At 38.6% G+C, this 16607-nt stretch overlaps 6 protein-coding genes and 2 non-coding genes across 8 annotated transcripts; 5 read left to right on the top strand and 3 right to left on the bottom strand.

Moving 5' to 3' along the window:
* Nucleotides 1-323: 323 nt before the first annotated feature.
* HIP1 (histidine permease) lies at nucleotides 324-2135 on the bottom strand (the record flags this gene model as incomplete). The annotated part of the gene is made up of 1 exon (XM_056228213.1): nucleotides 324-2135. The coding sequence occupies one exon, from the start codon at nucleotides 2133-2135 to the stop codon at nucleotides 324-326; it is 1812 nt and encodes a 603-aa protein (XP_056087957.1).
* Nucleotides 2136-3606: 1471 nt separating this feature from the next.
* Skdi_7.trna35W lies at nucleotides 3607-3712 on the top strand. The gene is made up of 2 exons: nucleotides 3607-3642; nucleotides 3677-3712. It is a non-coding gene; the product is annotated as a tRNA-Trp (tRNA).
* A 518-nt stretch (nucleotides 3713-4230) lies between these two features.
* CRH1 (transglycosylase) lies at nucleotides 4231-5841 on the top strand (the record flags this gene model as incomplete). Its single annotated transcript, XM_056228212.1, has 1 exon — nucleotides 4231-5841. The coding sequence occupies one exon, from the start codon at nucleotides 4231-4233 to the stop codon at nucleotides 5839-5841; it is 1611 nt and encodes a 536-aa protein (XP_056087956.1).
* A 354-nt stretch (nucleotides 5842-6195) lies between these two features.
* Nucleotides 6196-6268, bottom strand: Skdi_7.trna34K. The gene has a single exon. It is a non-coding gene; the product is annotated as a tRNA-Lys (tRNA).
* A 1608-nt stretch (nucleotides 6269-7876) lies between these two features.
* BUB1 (protein kinase BUB1) lies at nucleotides 7877-10945 on the top strand (the record flags this gene model as incomplete). The annotated part of the gene is made up of 1 exon (XM_056228211.1): nucleotides 7877-10945. The coding sequence occupies one exon, from the start codon at nucleotides 7877-7879 to the stop codon at nucleotides 10943-10945; it is 3069 nt and encodes a 1022-aa protein (XP_056087955.1).
* Nucleotides 10946-11508: 563 nt separating this feature from the next.
* Nucleotides 11509-12672, top strand: HGH1 (Hgh1p; the record flags this gene model as incomplete). Its single annotated transcript, XM_056228210.1, has 1 exon — nucleotides 11509-12672. One exon carries the CDS (start codon nucleotides 11509-11511, stop codon nucleotides 12670-12672), a length of 1164 nt encoding a protein of 387 aa, XP_056087954.1.
* A 219-nt stretch (nucleotides 12673-12891) lies between these two features.
* Nucleotides 12892-15111, bottom strand: TFG1 (transcription factor IIF subunit TFG1; the record flags this gene model as incomplete). Its single annotated transcript, XM_056228209.1, has 1 exon — nucleotides 12892-15111. One exon carries the CDS (start codon nucleotides 15109-15111, stop codon nucleotides 12892-12894), a length of 2220 nt encoding a protein of 739 aa, XP_056087953.1.
* A 256-nt stretch (nucleotides 15112-15367) lies between these two features.
* Nucleotides 15368-16552, top strand: TYS1 (tyrosine--tRNA ligase TYS1; the record flags this gene model as incomplete). The annotated part of the gene is made up of 1 exon (XM_056228208.1): nucleotides 15368-16552. One exon carries the CDS (start codon nucleotides 15368-15370, stop codon nucleotides 16550-16552), a length of 1185 nt encoding a protein of 394 aa, XP_056087952.1.
* Between the last annotated feature and the right edge of the window lie 55 nt (nucleotides 16553-16607).

Below are 16607 nucleotides of genomic sequence, written 5' to 3'. Positions count from 1 at the left end.
ACAAGATATGACCTCTTTCTTGAACGTAAAACGATAGATGTTGGCTATATGTGGCATCATGATTCTTGTGAGAAAAAGCATCTACGGGATGCTACCAATGGGCAACTAAATGTGCCCATATCTGCGTCTATGTTTTGGTAAAGAAAAACTTTAAAAGTCTCACTTAAAATATACATTAAAAATTAAATATCCGCGGCCAAGATAGCTTATCTGGATGCGGTAATATACATAGAATTCCGCGACCATGGGAAAGGGAAAAACTTTGATAACAAAATCTCAACGATATATACAAATTCCGCCGTCGTGCGCCTATCATTTTCTGTTCAACACCAAAAATGCAAAAATCTTGTTATAAAAGATTTTTTTGCCAAGTTTTCTCGTTCAATCTTCATTTCCTCTCTGCGAAGAGTCAAATCTACTTGTTTTCTGCCAGTGTCGAGATCGATGTCCTCTATCTTTACCATCAATGTCCAATTTCTGGTATATATTTTATGACCAAAGTAGCACACAATCAGAATAGGAAAAGATAAGTAGCCTTCAAAGAATGATTCTGCGCTAGCACCTGAACTGCCAATTGGAAATAAAGAGGTCCAAAAGGATGCTATCAAGACTAGGAATAGAACGACGAAACCATACCAGGAACCCAAAACGCCGGTTTGAGAAATGAATGGCAATTCGTCTAAAGATCTTTCTTGAACTTTCATAGCTTTACGAAATCTAATGTGGGAGAGATTGATGGCCATCCAACAGAAGATTGTGGACAGCCCAGATAAAGCACTCAACCATGTAAAGACCTCAGCTTCTTTATTACTTGCAGCCACAAATGAAAGCAACCCGAAAAACAAGGTTAATAAGATAGCGTTCATTGGTCTACCTCTTTTGTCGACACGGTTCAAGAATTTTGGTAAGTTACCAATATGAGCCATGGCCACCATACACCTAGAACATGCATAAACAGCGCTATTAGCTACGGAAACAACCGCGATTAAAATGATAGCGTTCATCAGTGATGGCAAACCTTTAATCCTGCCATTTTCAATAGCAATGACCAAAGGAGATGAAGCAGCATCCACCGAACTGGAACCATTTAGTAATCTAGGATCATTTGATGGAACTAAGCAGCCAATCAAAGTCAAAATAGTGACGTATGAGGCAGTGATTAACCAAAAGGTTCTCTTTGCTGCCTTGGGAATAGTCTCTCTAGGATTTTTACTTTCGGCAGCAGAGACGGCAGTCATTTCAATACCAGAATAGGAGAATGCAGCAGTCACAAAAACTGAACATAAACCCTTGAACTTAGTCCCGGAGTTGTGCCCTACAAAGGCACCTGGGTTACGCCAATATTTACCACCAATATAGCCGCCATGAGGTCCACCACCACAGGATAAAACAATACCTAATATACTGAACCCAATGATAGAAAGGATTTTGATCATGGATAGTACAAATTCAGTCTCACCAAATGATTTAACATCTAGCATATTGGCCAAGGCAATGGTGGCGTAAAAAATAGCAACCCAAGCATCTGAGTTAATTTTATCATTCCAGTATTTAATAGTAATAGACGCAGCCACCAATTCCAATGGTAAAAGAACCAACCATTGAGCTAGGTAGTTTAAGTTCACTGCAAATGCAAAAGAAGGTTCAACAAAACGCATACCATAAACGTTAAACCCACCAACAACGGGAAACGCAGCAGAAAGTTCACCAAGAGAGTTAATCACAGTGAAAAGACAAGTACCGATAATAACCCAATCAATAACTAAACTGGCGGGACCACCTGTGGATAAAGCGGTACCTGTATTCACATATAAACCGGTACCTATGGCACCACCAACGGCTAGGGTCAACAGATGTCTCACGGATAGGTCTTTATTCAAATTAGTGTTGTTGATATCTACTTGTTCCACGTCGTCATTATCACGTGAACGTTCTGAAGAGGTAATATCATTTGTCGTTTGTTTCATACCAGGTGATCCTTTGGTACTCAGTGGGAATGTAGAATCAGTTTGAGACTTTTGTTCTGTGCCGAAGGCACTACAATCTTTTTCATTTTCGAAGCCTGGCGAAGGAGCTGGCTTGAATCCGTCAACCACGTCTGCCCAATATTCTTTCTTTAATGGATTCTTCGGCATTTTTTTTTCACTTCAGCACTATATTTCACTTTCTATGCGCCAATAACTCAGACTATATGATATTATTATATGTCAGATGAAATTTTTAGAAAAATTTTACAGAAAAAATAATGATAAATATTCTGTTTTGATAAATATTCCTCCAAGCTGTTGTTTATAATACAACAATGGGCAAACTAGTACAAAAAAGGTGAGAATCCCAACGGATTGATCAATACAGGTGTAGGTGCACCTTGTCCAACTCCTTGGCATTAAAGTTAAAAACGAAATGCAATTTTTTTTCGAGCTTCGAGAAACGGCACTAGATGAATCTGCTCGTTTCTTTTTCCGAGGATCGGGTGACAATTCCAAAGGCTAGAAAAAATTGCAAATGATCAGGTACTTGAAAGAACTAGCAAAGAGCAAGAATATTTTCCAGAAAAGGAAGCGATCAACGTTGAACTGGGTCCTGCAAATCGATTCATGCTCACTTGTAACGATCAAGCTGGTCTTCTAGAGCATCTGTACCGAGGAAATACTCTTGAGAAATGTATACGAGCGTGCATCCTTGACATAATCCTTGTATGTCACTCACACTCGCACCACAGTAAAAAAATAAACGTAGACGAAGATCTATCAGGGGAATATAACACTTTCTCGGCGTAAATACAACTTTAAAGTGGTTTTCTTAAGTTATCGCGGCCGCTTCTTTTACGCACGAAGAAAGGCCTGGCAAAAGGCGCGCGAAAGCACTACATAAGCTCAGTGGTACTACGGGATAGTTGCTGTTACCGCCCTGTTCTTGTTAATATTTAGCAATAGCAATTTGTTTGTAGCAGTAATTGAGTATTAATGCAGATATTCCTTACACTGCACGAGAGAGGTATGTAAAACACGCGTCGATGGGAGATCTCAAATGTCTTCAATATTATATAATCTCGGGAATTCATAATAGGTTCAATGTAGGGACTCAAATTTTCCATTTATAGGTTCAAGGTTAAAGATCAATTGATTGATCTCTAACTTGAATTGTTCCACCAGTCCAAACATCCGTGTAACGTCCTTCATACTGAGACGAATACTGGGTACATGTCATTGGCCATCCGAATGTCTCAGAATGTGACTATGTAATAATTCAAAAAATGACAAACCCACTCGTTGCGGCAGAATTAACATTACGTATAAGATCTTCTTGAGGTTAATTTCGATAATAGTTGAAATTTGTACCAGTTCCGTGGTTTACGTTGTGCTCCAAACACCGTTTATGATAATGTTCTAGCAACAACAATAGCCACATTGATCTGTTGTGCTAGCGTTTGATTTTGTTTCAGCCATGTTCGACAATGTCACTATGGCTTTACTTGTATGGATGGAGATGAACCCATTTTTTCAACTGTTTCACGCATAACACCTTGCTTTCTTTTGGTAGTGCCAGTATATCTTAAAAGCTCTGGATGTAATATTAAAAATTATCTCCCGTTTATTTCAAGATGAAGCGGTGGCTCAATGGTAGAGCTTTCGACTCCAATTAAATCTTGGAAATTCCACGGAATACGATTGCAATCGAAGGGTTGCAGGTTCAATTCCTGTCCGTTTCATTTTTTTACTCTTAAAAATTGCTTCTCGGAAAATAGAAAAGTGGCTGGGTGAAGTTGCAAACCGCGTAGAATTAGAATGGCTTAGTTAGGCTGAGCTGATGACGCGTTTTCCCAGCCAACCCAATTGTTTGGCGATTTTTTCAATGGCGTTTCCGGTAAAATAAAAATAGATCTGAACCATCACGTACTGGGATTTCTGAGCGCTTGCTTTTTCGTGGTAAGAAGATGCGAAAATGACATTGTCGTAACTACAATCGTAGTACTCTTCGCTCGATCAAGAATGAGTGTTTCCCAATTGGGAATGAAATATAATTAGACTGTACATTATTTAATGGTCTCTAATGCAAGCAATTTATCTTTATATAAATACTTGCTGGTCAGAAACATGCAAAAGTACAAAAAGTGAAACATTATTTCTATTCCATCGACCTATTCTTTTTCTCTTTCTCTATCCACCAACAAAAAAAGCCAATAGAGTCTACCGAGTTGTACTGACCTAATACGACAAAATAGTAATAATGAAACTGTTCGATCTAATATCGGTACTCGGTGCCTCTTCCTTGTTATCTACATTTACTGCTGCCGACAGTACTACTTCTACTAGCACAGACAGTTCGGCCACGGTTTCTAGCGCCGCTTCGTGCAACCCACTGACGACTACAGGTTGTACACCCGATACAGCTCTGGCAACTAGCTTTAGTGAAGATTTTTCGTCCTCATCCAAGTGGTTCACCGATTTGAAGCATGCAGGTGAGATAAACTACGGTAAAGATGGATTGTCGATGACGTTAACAAAAAGGTACGATAACCCAAGTTTGAAATCTAACTTCTACATAATGTATGGTAAGTTGGAAGTCATCTTGAAAGCGTCTAGTGGTACCGGTATCGTTTCATCATTCTACTTGCAGAGTGACGATTTAGATGAAATTGACATTGAATGGGTCGGCGGTGACAATACCCAATTCCAATCCAACTTCTTTTCGAAAGGTGATACCACAACTTACGACAGGGGTCAATTCCACGGTGTCGACACTCCTACGGATAAATATCATAACTATACCTTAGATTGGGCCATGGACAAGACAACTTGGTATCTCGACGGGGAATCTGTCAGAGTGCTATCGAACACATCAAGTGAGGGTTACCCACAGTCCCCAATGTACCTCATGATGGGTATCTGGGCCGGTGGTGACCCAGACAACGCTCCCGGTACCATTGAATGGGCCGGAGGTGAGACTAATTATGATGACGCTCCATTCAGCATGTATATCGAAAAGGTCATTGTAACTGATTACTCTACCGGTAAAAAATACACTTATGGTGACAAATCCGGTTCTTGGGAATCTATCAACGCTGAAGACGGTTCTATTTATGGTAGATACGACCAAGCACAAGAAGATTTTGCAGTTTTGGCTAACGGCGATAGTATTTCCAGCAGCTCTACGTCCTCTTCAATAACATCTTCATCGATTGCGACCTCCTCATCTTCCTCTGCTACGTCTTCACCTTCCTCATCCTCTACACCCTCATCCTCTGTTGAAACCTCATCCTCTGTTAAATCCTCATCATCCTCTGTTAAATCCTCATCATCTTCTGTTAAATCCTCATCATCTTCTGTTAAATCCTCATCATCTTCTGTTAAATCCTCATCATCCTCTTCCCCTGCTACATCTTCATCCCTCGCTGCCTCATCATCTAAAACATCTGCTTTCTCATCAACTGCTGCATCTGGTTCCATTAGCTCATCTAGCAAGCAATCGACAACTTCAACCGAAAAGGAGGTTGCTTCTTCCTCTACAGATAAATCCACAACTTCTTCTACTCCTAAAACATCTGCCATTGCTCCATCTTCCAGTAGGTTCACTGTTGCTCCAACCACTCAACAGTCATCCACAGCATCAGACGGTCCTGCACAAGATAAGGATGGTGTTGCAACATCAGGTAAAGACGTGGCTACTTCAACTACTCAAATCTCCAGCGAGCACACATCTAAGATCGAAAGTTCTACCTCCGAAGGCGGCTCTACTTACTCCGTTCAAGTCGCCAACGGTGCCAAGCTGGCTCAGGGCTTGCCAAGAGAGGGCAAACTTTTTTCCTTATTCCTCACAGCTTTATTAGCTTTACTATGAGAAAATGATATCCTTTCCCAGAACAGTATTCATGATTGCTAGATAATATTAAGAGCAAGCAAAAAGAAACAAAATAGCATACTCATAAAATATAAACATTAAATAAGTATTTTATGTACAATCAATAACAAAAAGTCTATAATACCTTATCACAATGGATGTTGTTGGAACAAGAACTAATAATTGAAAAAAAATGATACTTTTGACATGTAGAACAAAGATATACTTCATTCTATCATTGTGTAAAATCGTTGGTCCCTCCTGTGTTCCTGGTATACTCTTTTTACACAGCATTACCCCGACGAAGTGATTAAGCTAAATGGATCACTGGAGGAGGTAGTGATGCAAAAAAACAGCCCTGTAGGGGGCTCGAACCCCTAACCTTATGATTAAGAGTCATACGCGCTACCGATTGCGCCAACAAGGCTGGTTAATTGTTAGCGACATCTCTTAGGTTAAATAATATCAGCGCGGCAGAAGTATATCATAATGAACGTAATGGAGCACATCTAAAACAGAGGCACTATATTACACGTAAGAACGATGTTGGAACATGTTGGAACAAGTAGGTTCATCATTATTCACATAACTGGTCATCATTACCATCTGAAGTATTCAGATTGTGTTGATAATTAGTAGTATTAATTAAGAATAAAAGCAGAAATCTTTCTTATACTTATATAAGAGAGGTATATAAAACACACGCCGATTGGACATATTAAGTATGTTCAACATAAAAATAAACTAGGGAATTTACTATAAGTTCAATGTAACGATTCATATCATTTATATATAAATTCCAAGTTGGATGTTCAATTAATGGATCTTTGTTTTCAGTTAAGCCCACTCTTCGAACAGCTCGTCTAGCATTCCTTCATCCTACTAAAGATACGACATCTGTGTAGCATATACGAAATACCACCTTAGAATACAATCTGAATACCTCAGATAGTAATGATGTTTACTCATGTGAATAATGATGAACCTACTTGTTCTAACAGATTGTATTCTAAAGTGTACTTCGTATATTTTACACAGGTGTCGTATCTTTAGTAGGATGAAGGAATGCTAGACGAGCTGTTCGGAGAGTGGGCTTAACTGAAATCAAGATCCATTAATTTAACACCAACTTGGAATTTAGATATAATGATATGAGTCGTTACATTGAACTTATAGTAAATTTTCTAGTTTATTATTATATTGAACATATTTAACATGTCCAATCGGCGTGTGTTTTATATTCCTCTCTTATATAGTATAAGAAAGAGTTCTGCTTTTTATTCTTAATTAATACTACTAATTTTCAACACATTTTCGACAAATTTAGTATTATTATGTATATAGAAGATACTGAACCTTCTCTTCATGGATTTGGAGATCCACGAAAGGTAATCGACAATTTTACATAATCTTATTCTTATATCTTCCTTCATTTTATACGTCGTTATTCATTGATCCTATTGCATTGTCAATCCTTGCACTCCATTTTCTACAAAATTTGATGACTGTCCTGAATTTTACTTTACTGGTCTGATAATTTGCGTCAGCTTCTTAACACCGTGTATGATAATCTTCTGGTTACATGAATGAACATATTAATCAGCTGTACTGGTAATTGATGGATAGTTGATTATTGTTTCAACAGATATACTAAATATGTCCAATCAGCGTGTGTTTTGCGTACCTCTTTCATATAGTATATGATCTGCTTTTTATTAATACTCCTAGCTATCAACAGATAGAGTGAGTTATTGTTGACCGCAAGCGACAAATTTTTTACGTGAATAAAGCGCTCAGAGAAGAAGTCTCTTTCCCCATTATTCAATGCAGCATGCTACTATGATTTTGCATATGTGGTATATCCTAAAGCTTCTATTATATAATTTTGTTTTCGTTACGCGCTAAGAAGTAAATAAAAAGAAAATCATCGTAAAATCGCACATATTATACACGCTGAACGCAAGGTGTAAATGTGGTGAAAACGTTAGTTATCATTATTCCTGTTTTGAATGTTACCGCGCAATAAGTCAAGGCAATGGATTTAGATTTGAGTTCAACTTTACGAGGATATGAATCAGATAAAGACACGCTTTCACAGTCAAAAGTTGCTACCTCATCTCAAAAAGAGCAAGATAGTCAGTTGAATCAAACAAAAATAGCCTATGAGGAACGGCTTCTGAATGATTTAGAGGATATGGATGATCCCTTGGATTTATTTTTGGAATATATGATATGGATCAGTACCAGTTATGTCGAAGTCAATTCTACGTCAGGTCAGGAAGTTCTCCGAAATACAATGGAAAGATGTTTGGTTTATATACAAGATTTGGAAACCTATAGAAACGATCCCCGATTTTTAAAAGTTTGGATTTGGTATATAAATCTGTTTCTTAGCAATGACTCCCGCGAATGTGAAAACACATTTACATATATGTTTAAGAAGGGAATCGGAATTAGGCTTTCACTGTTTTATGAAGAGTTTTCCAAGTTATTAGAAAATGCTCAATTTTTTCTAGAAGCAAAAATTTTATTAGAACTAGGCACTGAAAACAGTTGTCGGCCCTATAACAGAATATTAAGATCATTAAGCAATTATGAAGGCAGACTCCGAGAAATGAATGTTCTAGAAAATCAACAAAGCATATCTGCTTCGAGGGACAGATTGAAGGAAAGAATAAACCATGGACTAGCCCCTTTTTTCATTCGCAGACTTCTAACTTCTTCGCTGATTGCTGATGACAGGGAAAATCGAATAGAACCGGAACTGAATACAGAGATTCACAGGCGTGCTACCAGCATATACCACGATCTTAAGGTGGAAGCTGAAGAGCTTAGTCACCATGAAATTGCTGGCCGTAATTACTCAGCCAATGAGCCTTCAGAGAATGGAATCAAAAAAACTCCTATATATCCTGATTTAAAGCAATTTAGTGATCCAGTCTACAAACAGATAAATACCCATGGAAGAAAACCTGAAAGAATAGTTCTTAACTTTGATCTAATATATCCAAAAGACGATGAGGAATTCAACATTGAGGAAATATTGGCAATATCAAAAGGATTTTATAAGATGCAACTCAAAAGTGATAAATGCACTACGAATTGTGCCTATAATTCTACCAGTGACAACAGTAGCAAGAAGCGAAAGTTAAATATACTAATAGAAAAGCGACAGCAATTGCCGCCATCCCAACCACCCATGGTACCAAAGTCCGCACAAATTGAAATATTTAGGGACGAGAGTTATCCTAACCAAAGCAAGCAGCACGCCAATGAGCAGATTCAAGTGCAGACGACAACGTCCATTTTACCTTTGAAGCCCGTAGTTGATATCAATCGTGCACATGAGACACCGATTAAACCTTCACTAGCTGCCCATAGTCCACATTCGCCAACCGTAACAGCTTTTTCAAAGGACGCTATGAATGAGGTATTTTCCATGTTCAACCAACATTATTCGACCCCAGGTGCACTTTTGGATGGTGATGATACCACGACAAGTAGGTTTAACGTTTTCGAGAACTTTACCCAAGAATTCACAGCCAAAAATATTGAAGATTTAACCGAAGTAAAGCATTCCAAGGAAGAGACAACGTCACAACAACCGGCCTCAATAAATGTGGTTGAGCGTAGTTATGAAAGGATACCGGTTAATAACGCACGCTCAGAAAGGGGGGAATACATGACGCCCATACAGGAAACTAGTGAGACGGGCGTGGTACCTTCAATTCAGACACCCGTGGAGCAAATGAACACAGAAGGTCGGAAATCAAGGGATGTTACAGAAACACAAGCTGAATTAACAAATACAACTGTCCAAAGCTCCCCGTTTCTCACGCAGCCTGAATTGCAAAGGAAAAATGTTCTACAAACTGAAAATAACCTCGAAGTGAACAAGAAGCATTATTCTAGCGACATTCCTTCTTCGACCGAAAAAAAAGTCCAATCACCGCCTATTATCAGAAATCCACTTAGCAATACTTTGAGAGCAAAGTTTTTATCTGAGATTTCTCCTCCGCTATCTCAATATACTACTTTTTACAGCTATAATCAAGAACTGAAAATGAGTTCACTATTGAAAAGAATTCATAGGGTATCTCGTAACGAAAACAAGAACCCAATTGTTGATTTCAAAAAGACAGGAGATTTATACTGTATCCGGGGAGAACTAGGTGAAGGAGGGTACGCTACTGTCTATTTAGCAGAGTCAAGCCAGGGACAGTTGCGAGCATTAAAAGTAGAAAAACCGGCGAGTGTATGGGAATATTATATAATGAGCCAAGTGGAGTTTAGACTGAGGAATAGTAAAATTTTAAAGTCAATTATCAATGCCAGTGCTTTACATCTTTTCCTTGATGAAAGCTACCTTGTGTTAAACTATGCCAGCCAAGGTACGGTTCTGGATTTGATTAATTTACAACGAGAAAAGGCAATTGACGGCAATGGAATAATGGATGAGTATCTGTGTATGTTCATCACTGTCGAACTAATGAAAGTCCTCGAGAAGATACATGAAGTAGGGATAATACATGGAGACCTGAAACCAGATAATTGCATGGTCAGGTTAGAAAAACGGGGCGAACCCCTAGGTGCTCAATATACGCGGAATGGGAAGGACGGCTGGGAGAACAAGGGAATATACTTGATAGATTTTGGTAGATCATTTGATATGACCTTGCTACCGCCTGGAACAAAATTCAGAGCAAATTGGCAGGCTGATCAACAAGATTGCTGGGAAATGCGAGCAGGTAAACCATGGAGTTATGAGGCAGATTATTATGGATTAGCTGGTGTCATACACTCGATGCTTTTTGGGAAATTCATAGAAACAATCCAACTCCAGGATGGAACTTGTAAATTGAAAAATCAGCTCAAAAGGTACTGGAAAAAGGAAATATGGACTGTTATATTTGATTTGTTCTTAAACAGTGGTCAAGTTTCCAACCAAACCTTACCAATGACGGGAAAAGTTGTTGAAGTAAGAAATTTGATAGAAAGTCATCTAGAACAGCATGCAAATAATCACTTGAGAAGCGTTATCCTAAACATTGAAGATGAACTATCACATTTACAGTATAAAGGAAAACCCTCGAGAAAGTTGTGAAAAACTTCTTAAGTATATTGTTTCCAGTAGTCCCATCAAATGTAATAGCAATTAAACGAGATGCGTAGGTAGCACCAATTGTAACATTAGTACATATCAAGGAATTCAAAAACTAGTAGGTTCTCAAGTTAGTCAATATATATTCATTTTAATTTTAATAGATGAAACATCAAAGAAGTGAGGAGAGTCTCAAATATGGGATCACGGCATGACCAAATTTTATCAAGGTTTTTCACATATCAGGTGCTTTATGTTAATGTCGATTGTACTGCAATCTGATACCGCAATAACTATCAATCCAGACAGGATATGATTCGCTATTATTCATTTCGATGAATCGTATATCACATAATACGACGTAGTATGTTCGGACTTTTTTTCTCATTCTTCGAAGGACTTGTGATCTTCTCAAAACTTTTTTTCATTTTTTCACGTTGAATGGCTCATCTCATCATTTTATTGCATACTACCCGTTATATAGTAAAATCACTTGTTAGAGAAGGGCGTTCTTAATTTAATACAGTTGTAGAAGACAATTTAATATAAAGAACAGTAATTGAGTAATGGCGTCACAACTAGATGAATTAGTGGAATTCTTACATTCCCCCCAACCTGCCGTAAGACAAATTGCTATTGATAATTTGGTTGGATTCAGCGCTGGTCCAACTTCAAAAATATTCAAAAATGATAACTTCAGGCCTGTTAAAGATATCATTAAAATGATCATGGACCCAGAACATGGTACTCGTGTTATTATTCAACAGGGTGTTACTATTTTGGTCAATCTATCTGAAGATAATTTGGTGAGAAATATTATACTAAACGATGATCAAAAATTCCTGAAATTCTTAGTCTGGAAAATTGTCGATTTGAGTAATCCAAACGCTGATATAATGTGCATTTTATTAAGCAATTTAGCGAAGAATGATGATATACTTGCCATTTTAAGTATTAAAAGGAGTTCAAGTGGTGAAGAAATTGATGATGGTTTAAAACTAGCTGCTTTGGATGGAAATGTTTTCAAAAGTTTAAATTCCATGGACTGCTTAATGGATTGTTTCGTTAAGGGCTATGATAGAAAGCTGACAAAATATGCCAATTTCAACTATTTAGCCTATTTCTTCGCTGACATTTCCAGATTCAGATTGGGTAGGATGTATTTTATCGAGGAGCAGGAATATGATCATGTCGTTCCCATTTCTAAGCTACTGGTTTTTACTGAAAAATATGATACAAAGATAAGAAGAGAAGGTGTTGCCTCTACAATCAAGAATTCTTTATTTGATTCTGAAACTCATGAGAGGCTACTCAACGATGAAAAAATAAATTTATTGCCATACATTTTGCTACCTATTGCCAGTGCAAAAGATTCCGAAATCGATGAAGAAGACATGTTCAACTTGCCTGATGAACTTCAACTACTACCGGAGGACAAGCAAAGAGATCCAATTCCTGACATTGTATGCTGTCACCTAGAAAGTATTCTTTTATTATCTACGACCCATGCCGGTAGGGAGTATCTAAGAGAAAAGTCTGTTTATCCCCTAGTGAGAGAATTGCATAAAAATGTCGAAGATGAAGATATTGGTGAACTATGTTACAGAATTGTTAATATGTTGATGAGAGGTGAACCTGGTGCTGGCGCAGTGGAAGAAATGCCATCAAAAAATGCTGACGACGAAGAAGAAGACGAAGAAGACGAAAATGAGATCGTCGAGGTAGCCTAAGATATTTTCAAGCAGAGATTGCATTGCATATAGAGTTGTATAATACATGAAATAAATACTAGACTCGATTGAAAATCTCCTGATTATTCACCAGCTAAAAGCCATAAGACAGCACATGAAAAGGGTAGTTATGGTGGAACTGATCAGAATCAGATGGAGTAGAATGAGTCGTAAAGGGAAGAGAAAAAACGAAAACTAAATAACTTAAAATATATGACATTATAAATTAACTTGCTCATTCTTTAATTCCATATGCTCGTTGTCCACTTTTCTACATAGTTTTTTGACTATGGCAAACATTAGCTTCTTGTTCTCTGCACCAGGGTATTTTCTTCTAATGGACTTACCAAATTCTTTTACATTGACTTTTCCATCACCAATAGCATCAATAATATCTTGATCTGTTATCAGAGGAACTGGAGTTTCTTCCCTTTCAACTTCTACAGAGTTCGCCTCCCTTTCGCCCTTGATGAGCGAAGGTACCACATTTGATCCGTTACTACTGGTAGCTGTATTTTTTGCAGCCTGTGGATTCCACTCACCCTCCGGAAAGTTTTTAAGTACTTTCTTATCCCCCTTCAAGATAATAACACAGTTCTTGATACTCTTCACTCTCAAATTTGACTCTTTATGTACAAGAACATTCGCAAGTTTCTTTTGTTGTTTTTTAGGGGATGACTTCTTAGATTTGGAAAGACTGTCAGAATCTTCTTCTTTTTTAACTGGTGATTCATTTTCTTTGTTTTCTATATCAGATTCAGACAGGTACGGGTTGATTTCGTCTTCATCTGAAGAGTATAATGCTGCCAATTCAGTCTTTTGTAAAGCCTTTTTAATTCTTTCACCGTCTTCATCAATCTTCTTCTCGCCAAATAATTCATCTTCTTCGTTTTCTAATGGAGCTTCTTCATCACGGAGACCCATTGCGTTAGCTTGCAACATTTCCTTCTTGATCCTCTGTTCCGATTCTTTATTTTCTTGTTCATTACCATCTATAATTGGTGCCTCTTCATCATCTGCAAATTCTTCATCATAGTCTAACTCCACTTCAGAATTATCATCTCGATCATCTTCATCCATGGCCTGTTGGTCGGCAACCGCTTTAAGCTTTCTTCTCGTTCTATCATATCTGGTTGTAGTTGTACCTATATTATCCAAATGCTTCATTAACCAACGTGGCACTTCACCACTTTTCTTATCCATCCTTTTTTCTGCTTCATCAATAGTCAAGGTAGCGTATTTATTTCTTGCAGTAAACTTATAAACCTTATCGGCAGGAATCATGGTAAAACTACCATCATCCTCTACACTTAACAAGACATAAGAATCTGAATTGCCAGCTTCATAGGAGCCCACCCATGTGTTATACCCATCAAAATCCTCCATGACCCATGGATAAAATTCTTCAAATCTCAATTTCTTGGCATTCTCATCCAGAACCTTTAATTGACGTGTTTTCCTTCTCAAATTGCCTCGTTTAGCTCTACCACCTCCATCTGGAGCCACATCTGCTAGCGGATCCATGGTGCCTTCTTCAAATTCGGGTTCATTAGCCACTTCTTTTCCGTCATACTTGACCATTCCTACTTTGGTTGGGTCTTCGGCTGGACCTGCGTCTTCCAGTTTCGTCACTAAAAGCTTGTCATTGGCGGGGTTCGCTGCAGCTGTGTTACCATCCGAGTCCCTAGCTACAGTGCTTGAGGCATTTGCGGCTACGCTATTTTCAACAGCAGATACAGAGGTAGGAGTATCAGAGGCAACAGAAGAAGTGGCTGCTGCACCAGTAAAAGAGCTTGCACCGTCTGCCGGACTCCCTTTGCTAACAGAGTCAGTAGCAGGGGTTTGAGAGCCAACCTTAGTGAAATTATTGAGTGGGGTCGTACTTGGTTTATTCATATTGCCCGGATTGGGTGTACCTCTTTCTTGCTCTGCTTTCTTCTTATAATCGGAAATCTCTCTTTGCCTTTGGACAATTTCTGCTCTTGTCAGCTGAAATTGCAAGTTTCTTGTATCTTTCCTATGCAATCTGACGGGCAAATGGAAATCTGTCACAGGATTTATCTTTTTCTTACTTTGGAATTTCAAAAGATGCGTTCTCATGTTTTCTAAATCCTCCTTTGGAATGGCTCTTAGAGGAAATTCATTGTATTCATTTGGACCCTCGTCTTTTACTTTGACATTGCTTCTGCCAGCATCGGCCTCAACGCCGATTTGCAGGAGCATTTTTTCTCTTTCATCAGCGTACTCAGGATCGTCCTTCTTCACGAGAGACCCTTCGTCGCCATTACCATTTAACAGCCCTGGTGAACTAGAGTTGCTGCCGTTTTGACCCATTCTCATTCTTAAGAAATTTCTCCTCATTCTGTCTCTTTTAATGAAGGGAGAGGCATTAGTCGGACCTCCTCCATTTCTACCGCCTGGTGGGTTCCTTCTAGACATCCTTGTACACACTCGAATACAGTTCTCCGGTATCTCAACAGCGTTTCGAACTAATCCAACCTTTCATTTCTGTTCATAAATTTTATTATCGTGGAGGCGAGGAAAGAGCATTGATACTATATCACTATAAACGACATCGAAATTTTGTAGAATAGAAAATTTTCACCAAAAGGACGATCGCTTTCTCTTGAACAGAAGCTAGTCATTGCTATAGTGAGGCCATCATCAATTGCTACGTATTCACATCAACGGGAATATGTCTTCTGCTACCACTGTTGACCCAAAAGAGGCGTTCGATCTCATCACCAAGAACTTGCAAGAAGTCTTGAACCCACAGATCATTAAAGATGTGCTTGAAGTACAAAAAAGGCATTTGAAGTTATACTGGGGCACGGCGCCCACTGGGAGACCTCATTGTGGTTACTTCGTTCCTATGACCAAACTGGCCCACTTCTTGAAAGCGGGCTGTGAAGTCACTGTTCTTTTAGCCGACCTGCACGCCTTCTTAGATAACATGAAGGCGCCATTGGAAGTGGTGAACTACAGGGCCAAGTACTACGAATTGACCATCAAAGCCATTTTGAGGAGCATCAATGTTCCAATTGAAAAATTAAAGTTTGTTGTGGGCTCTTCTTACCAGTTGACGCCTGAATATACGATGGATATCTTCAGATTGTCCAATATTGTATCACAAAACGATGCTAAGAGAGCAGGTGCTGATGTCGTCAAACAAGTAGCTAATCCACTTTTGAGTGGGTTGATCTATCCTTTGATGCAAGCGTTGGACGAACACTTCCTTGACGTTGATTGTCAATTCGGTGGTGTCGATCAAAGAAAAATCTTTGTCTTGGCTGAAGAAAACTTGCCAAGCCTGGGTTACAAAAAGAGAGCGCACCTAATGAATCCCATGGTTCCAGGTTTGACTCAAGGTGGCAAAATGTCCGCCTCTGATCCAAATTCAAAGATTGACTTGTTGGAAGAACCAAAACAAGTCAAGAAGAAGATCAACAGTGCATTTTGTAGCCCTGGTAACGTTGAAGACAACGGGTTATTATCGTTTGTGGAATACGTCATTGCGCCAATCCAAGAATTGAAGTTTGGCACAGACCATTTTAAATTTTTTATTGATAGACCAGAAAAGTTCGGTGGCCCAATTACCTACAAATCCTTGAAAGATATGAAGTTAGCTTTCAAAGAAGAAAAATTGTCCCCACCTGATTTAAAGATTGGTGTTGCTGACGCTATCAACGAACTTCTAGAACCAATCAGACAAGAGTTTGCCAATAACAAAGAATTCCAAGAAGCTTCCGAGAAGGGTTATCCAGTTGCCGTACCACAAAAGACCAAGAAGCTCAAGAAACCAAAGAACAAGGGTTCTAAGTACCCGGGCGCTCCAAAGACCGAAGAAGTTGCTGCCAAACTAGAAGAAACGAAGTTGTAAGCATAGCTAGATCCGTCTTTACGATTCATAATAAAATAAATACATGATATATCAT

This window comes from Saccharomyces kudriavzevii (genome assembly GCF_947243775.1).
Source record: "Saccharomyces kudriavzevii IFO 1802 strain IFO1802 genome assembly, chromosome: 7".
Lineage (NCBI taxonomy): Eukaryota > Fungi > Ascomycota > Saccharomycetes > Saccharomycetales > Saccharomycetaceae > Saccharomyces > Saccharomyces kudriavzevii.
This window is presented reverse-complemented; position numbering and strand designations above follow the sequence as displayed.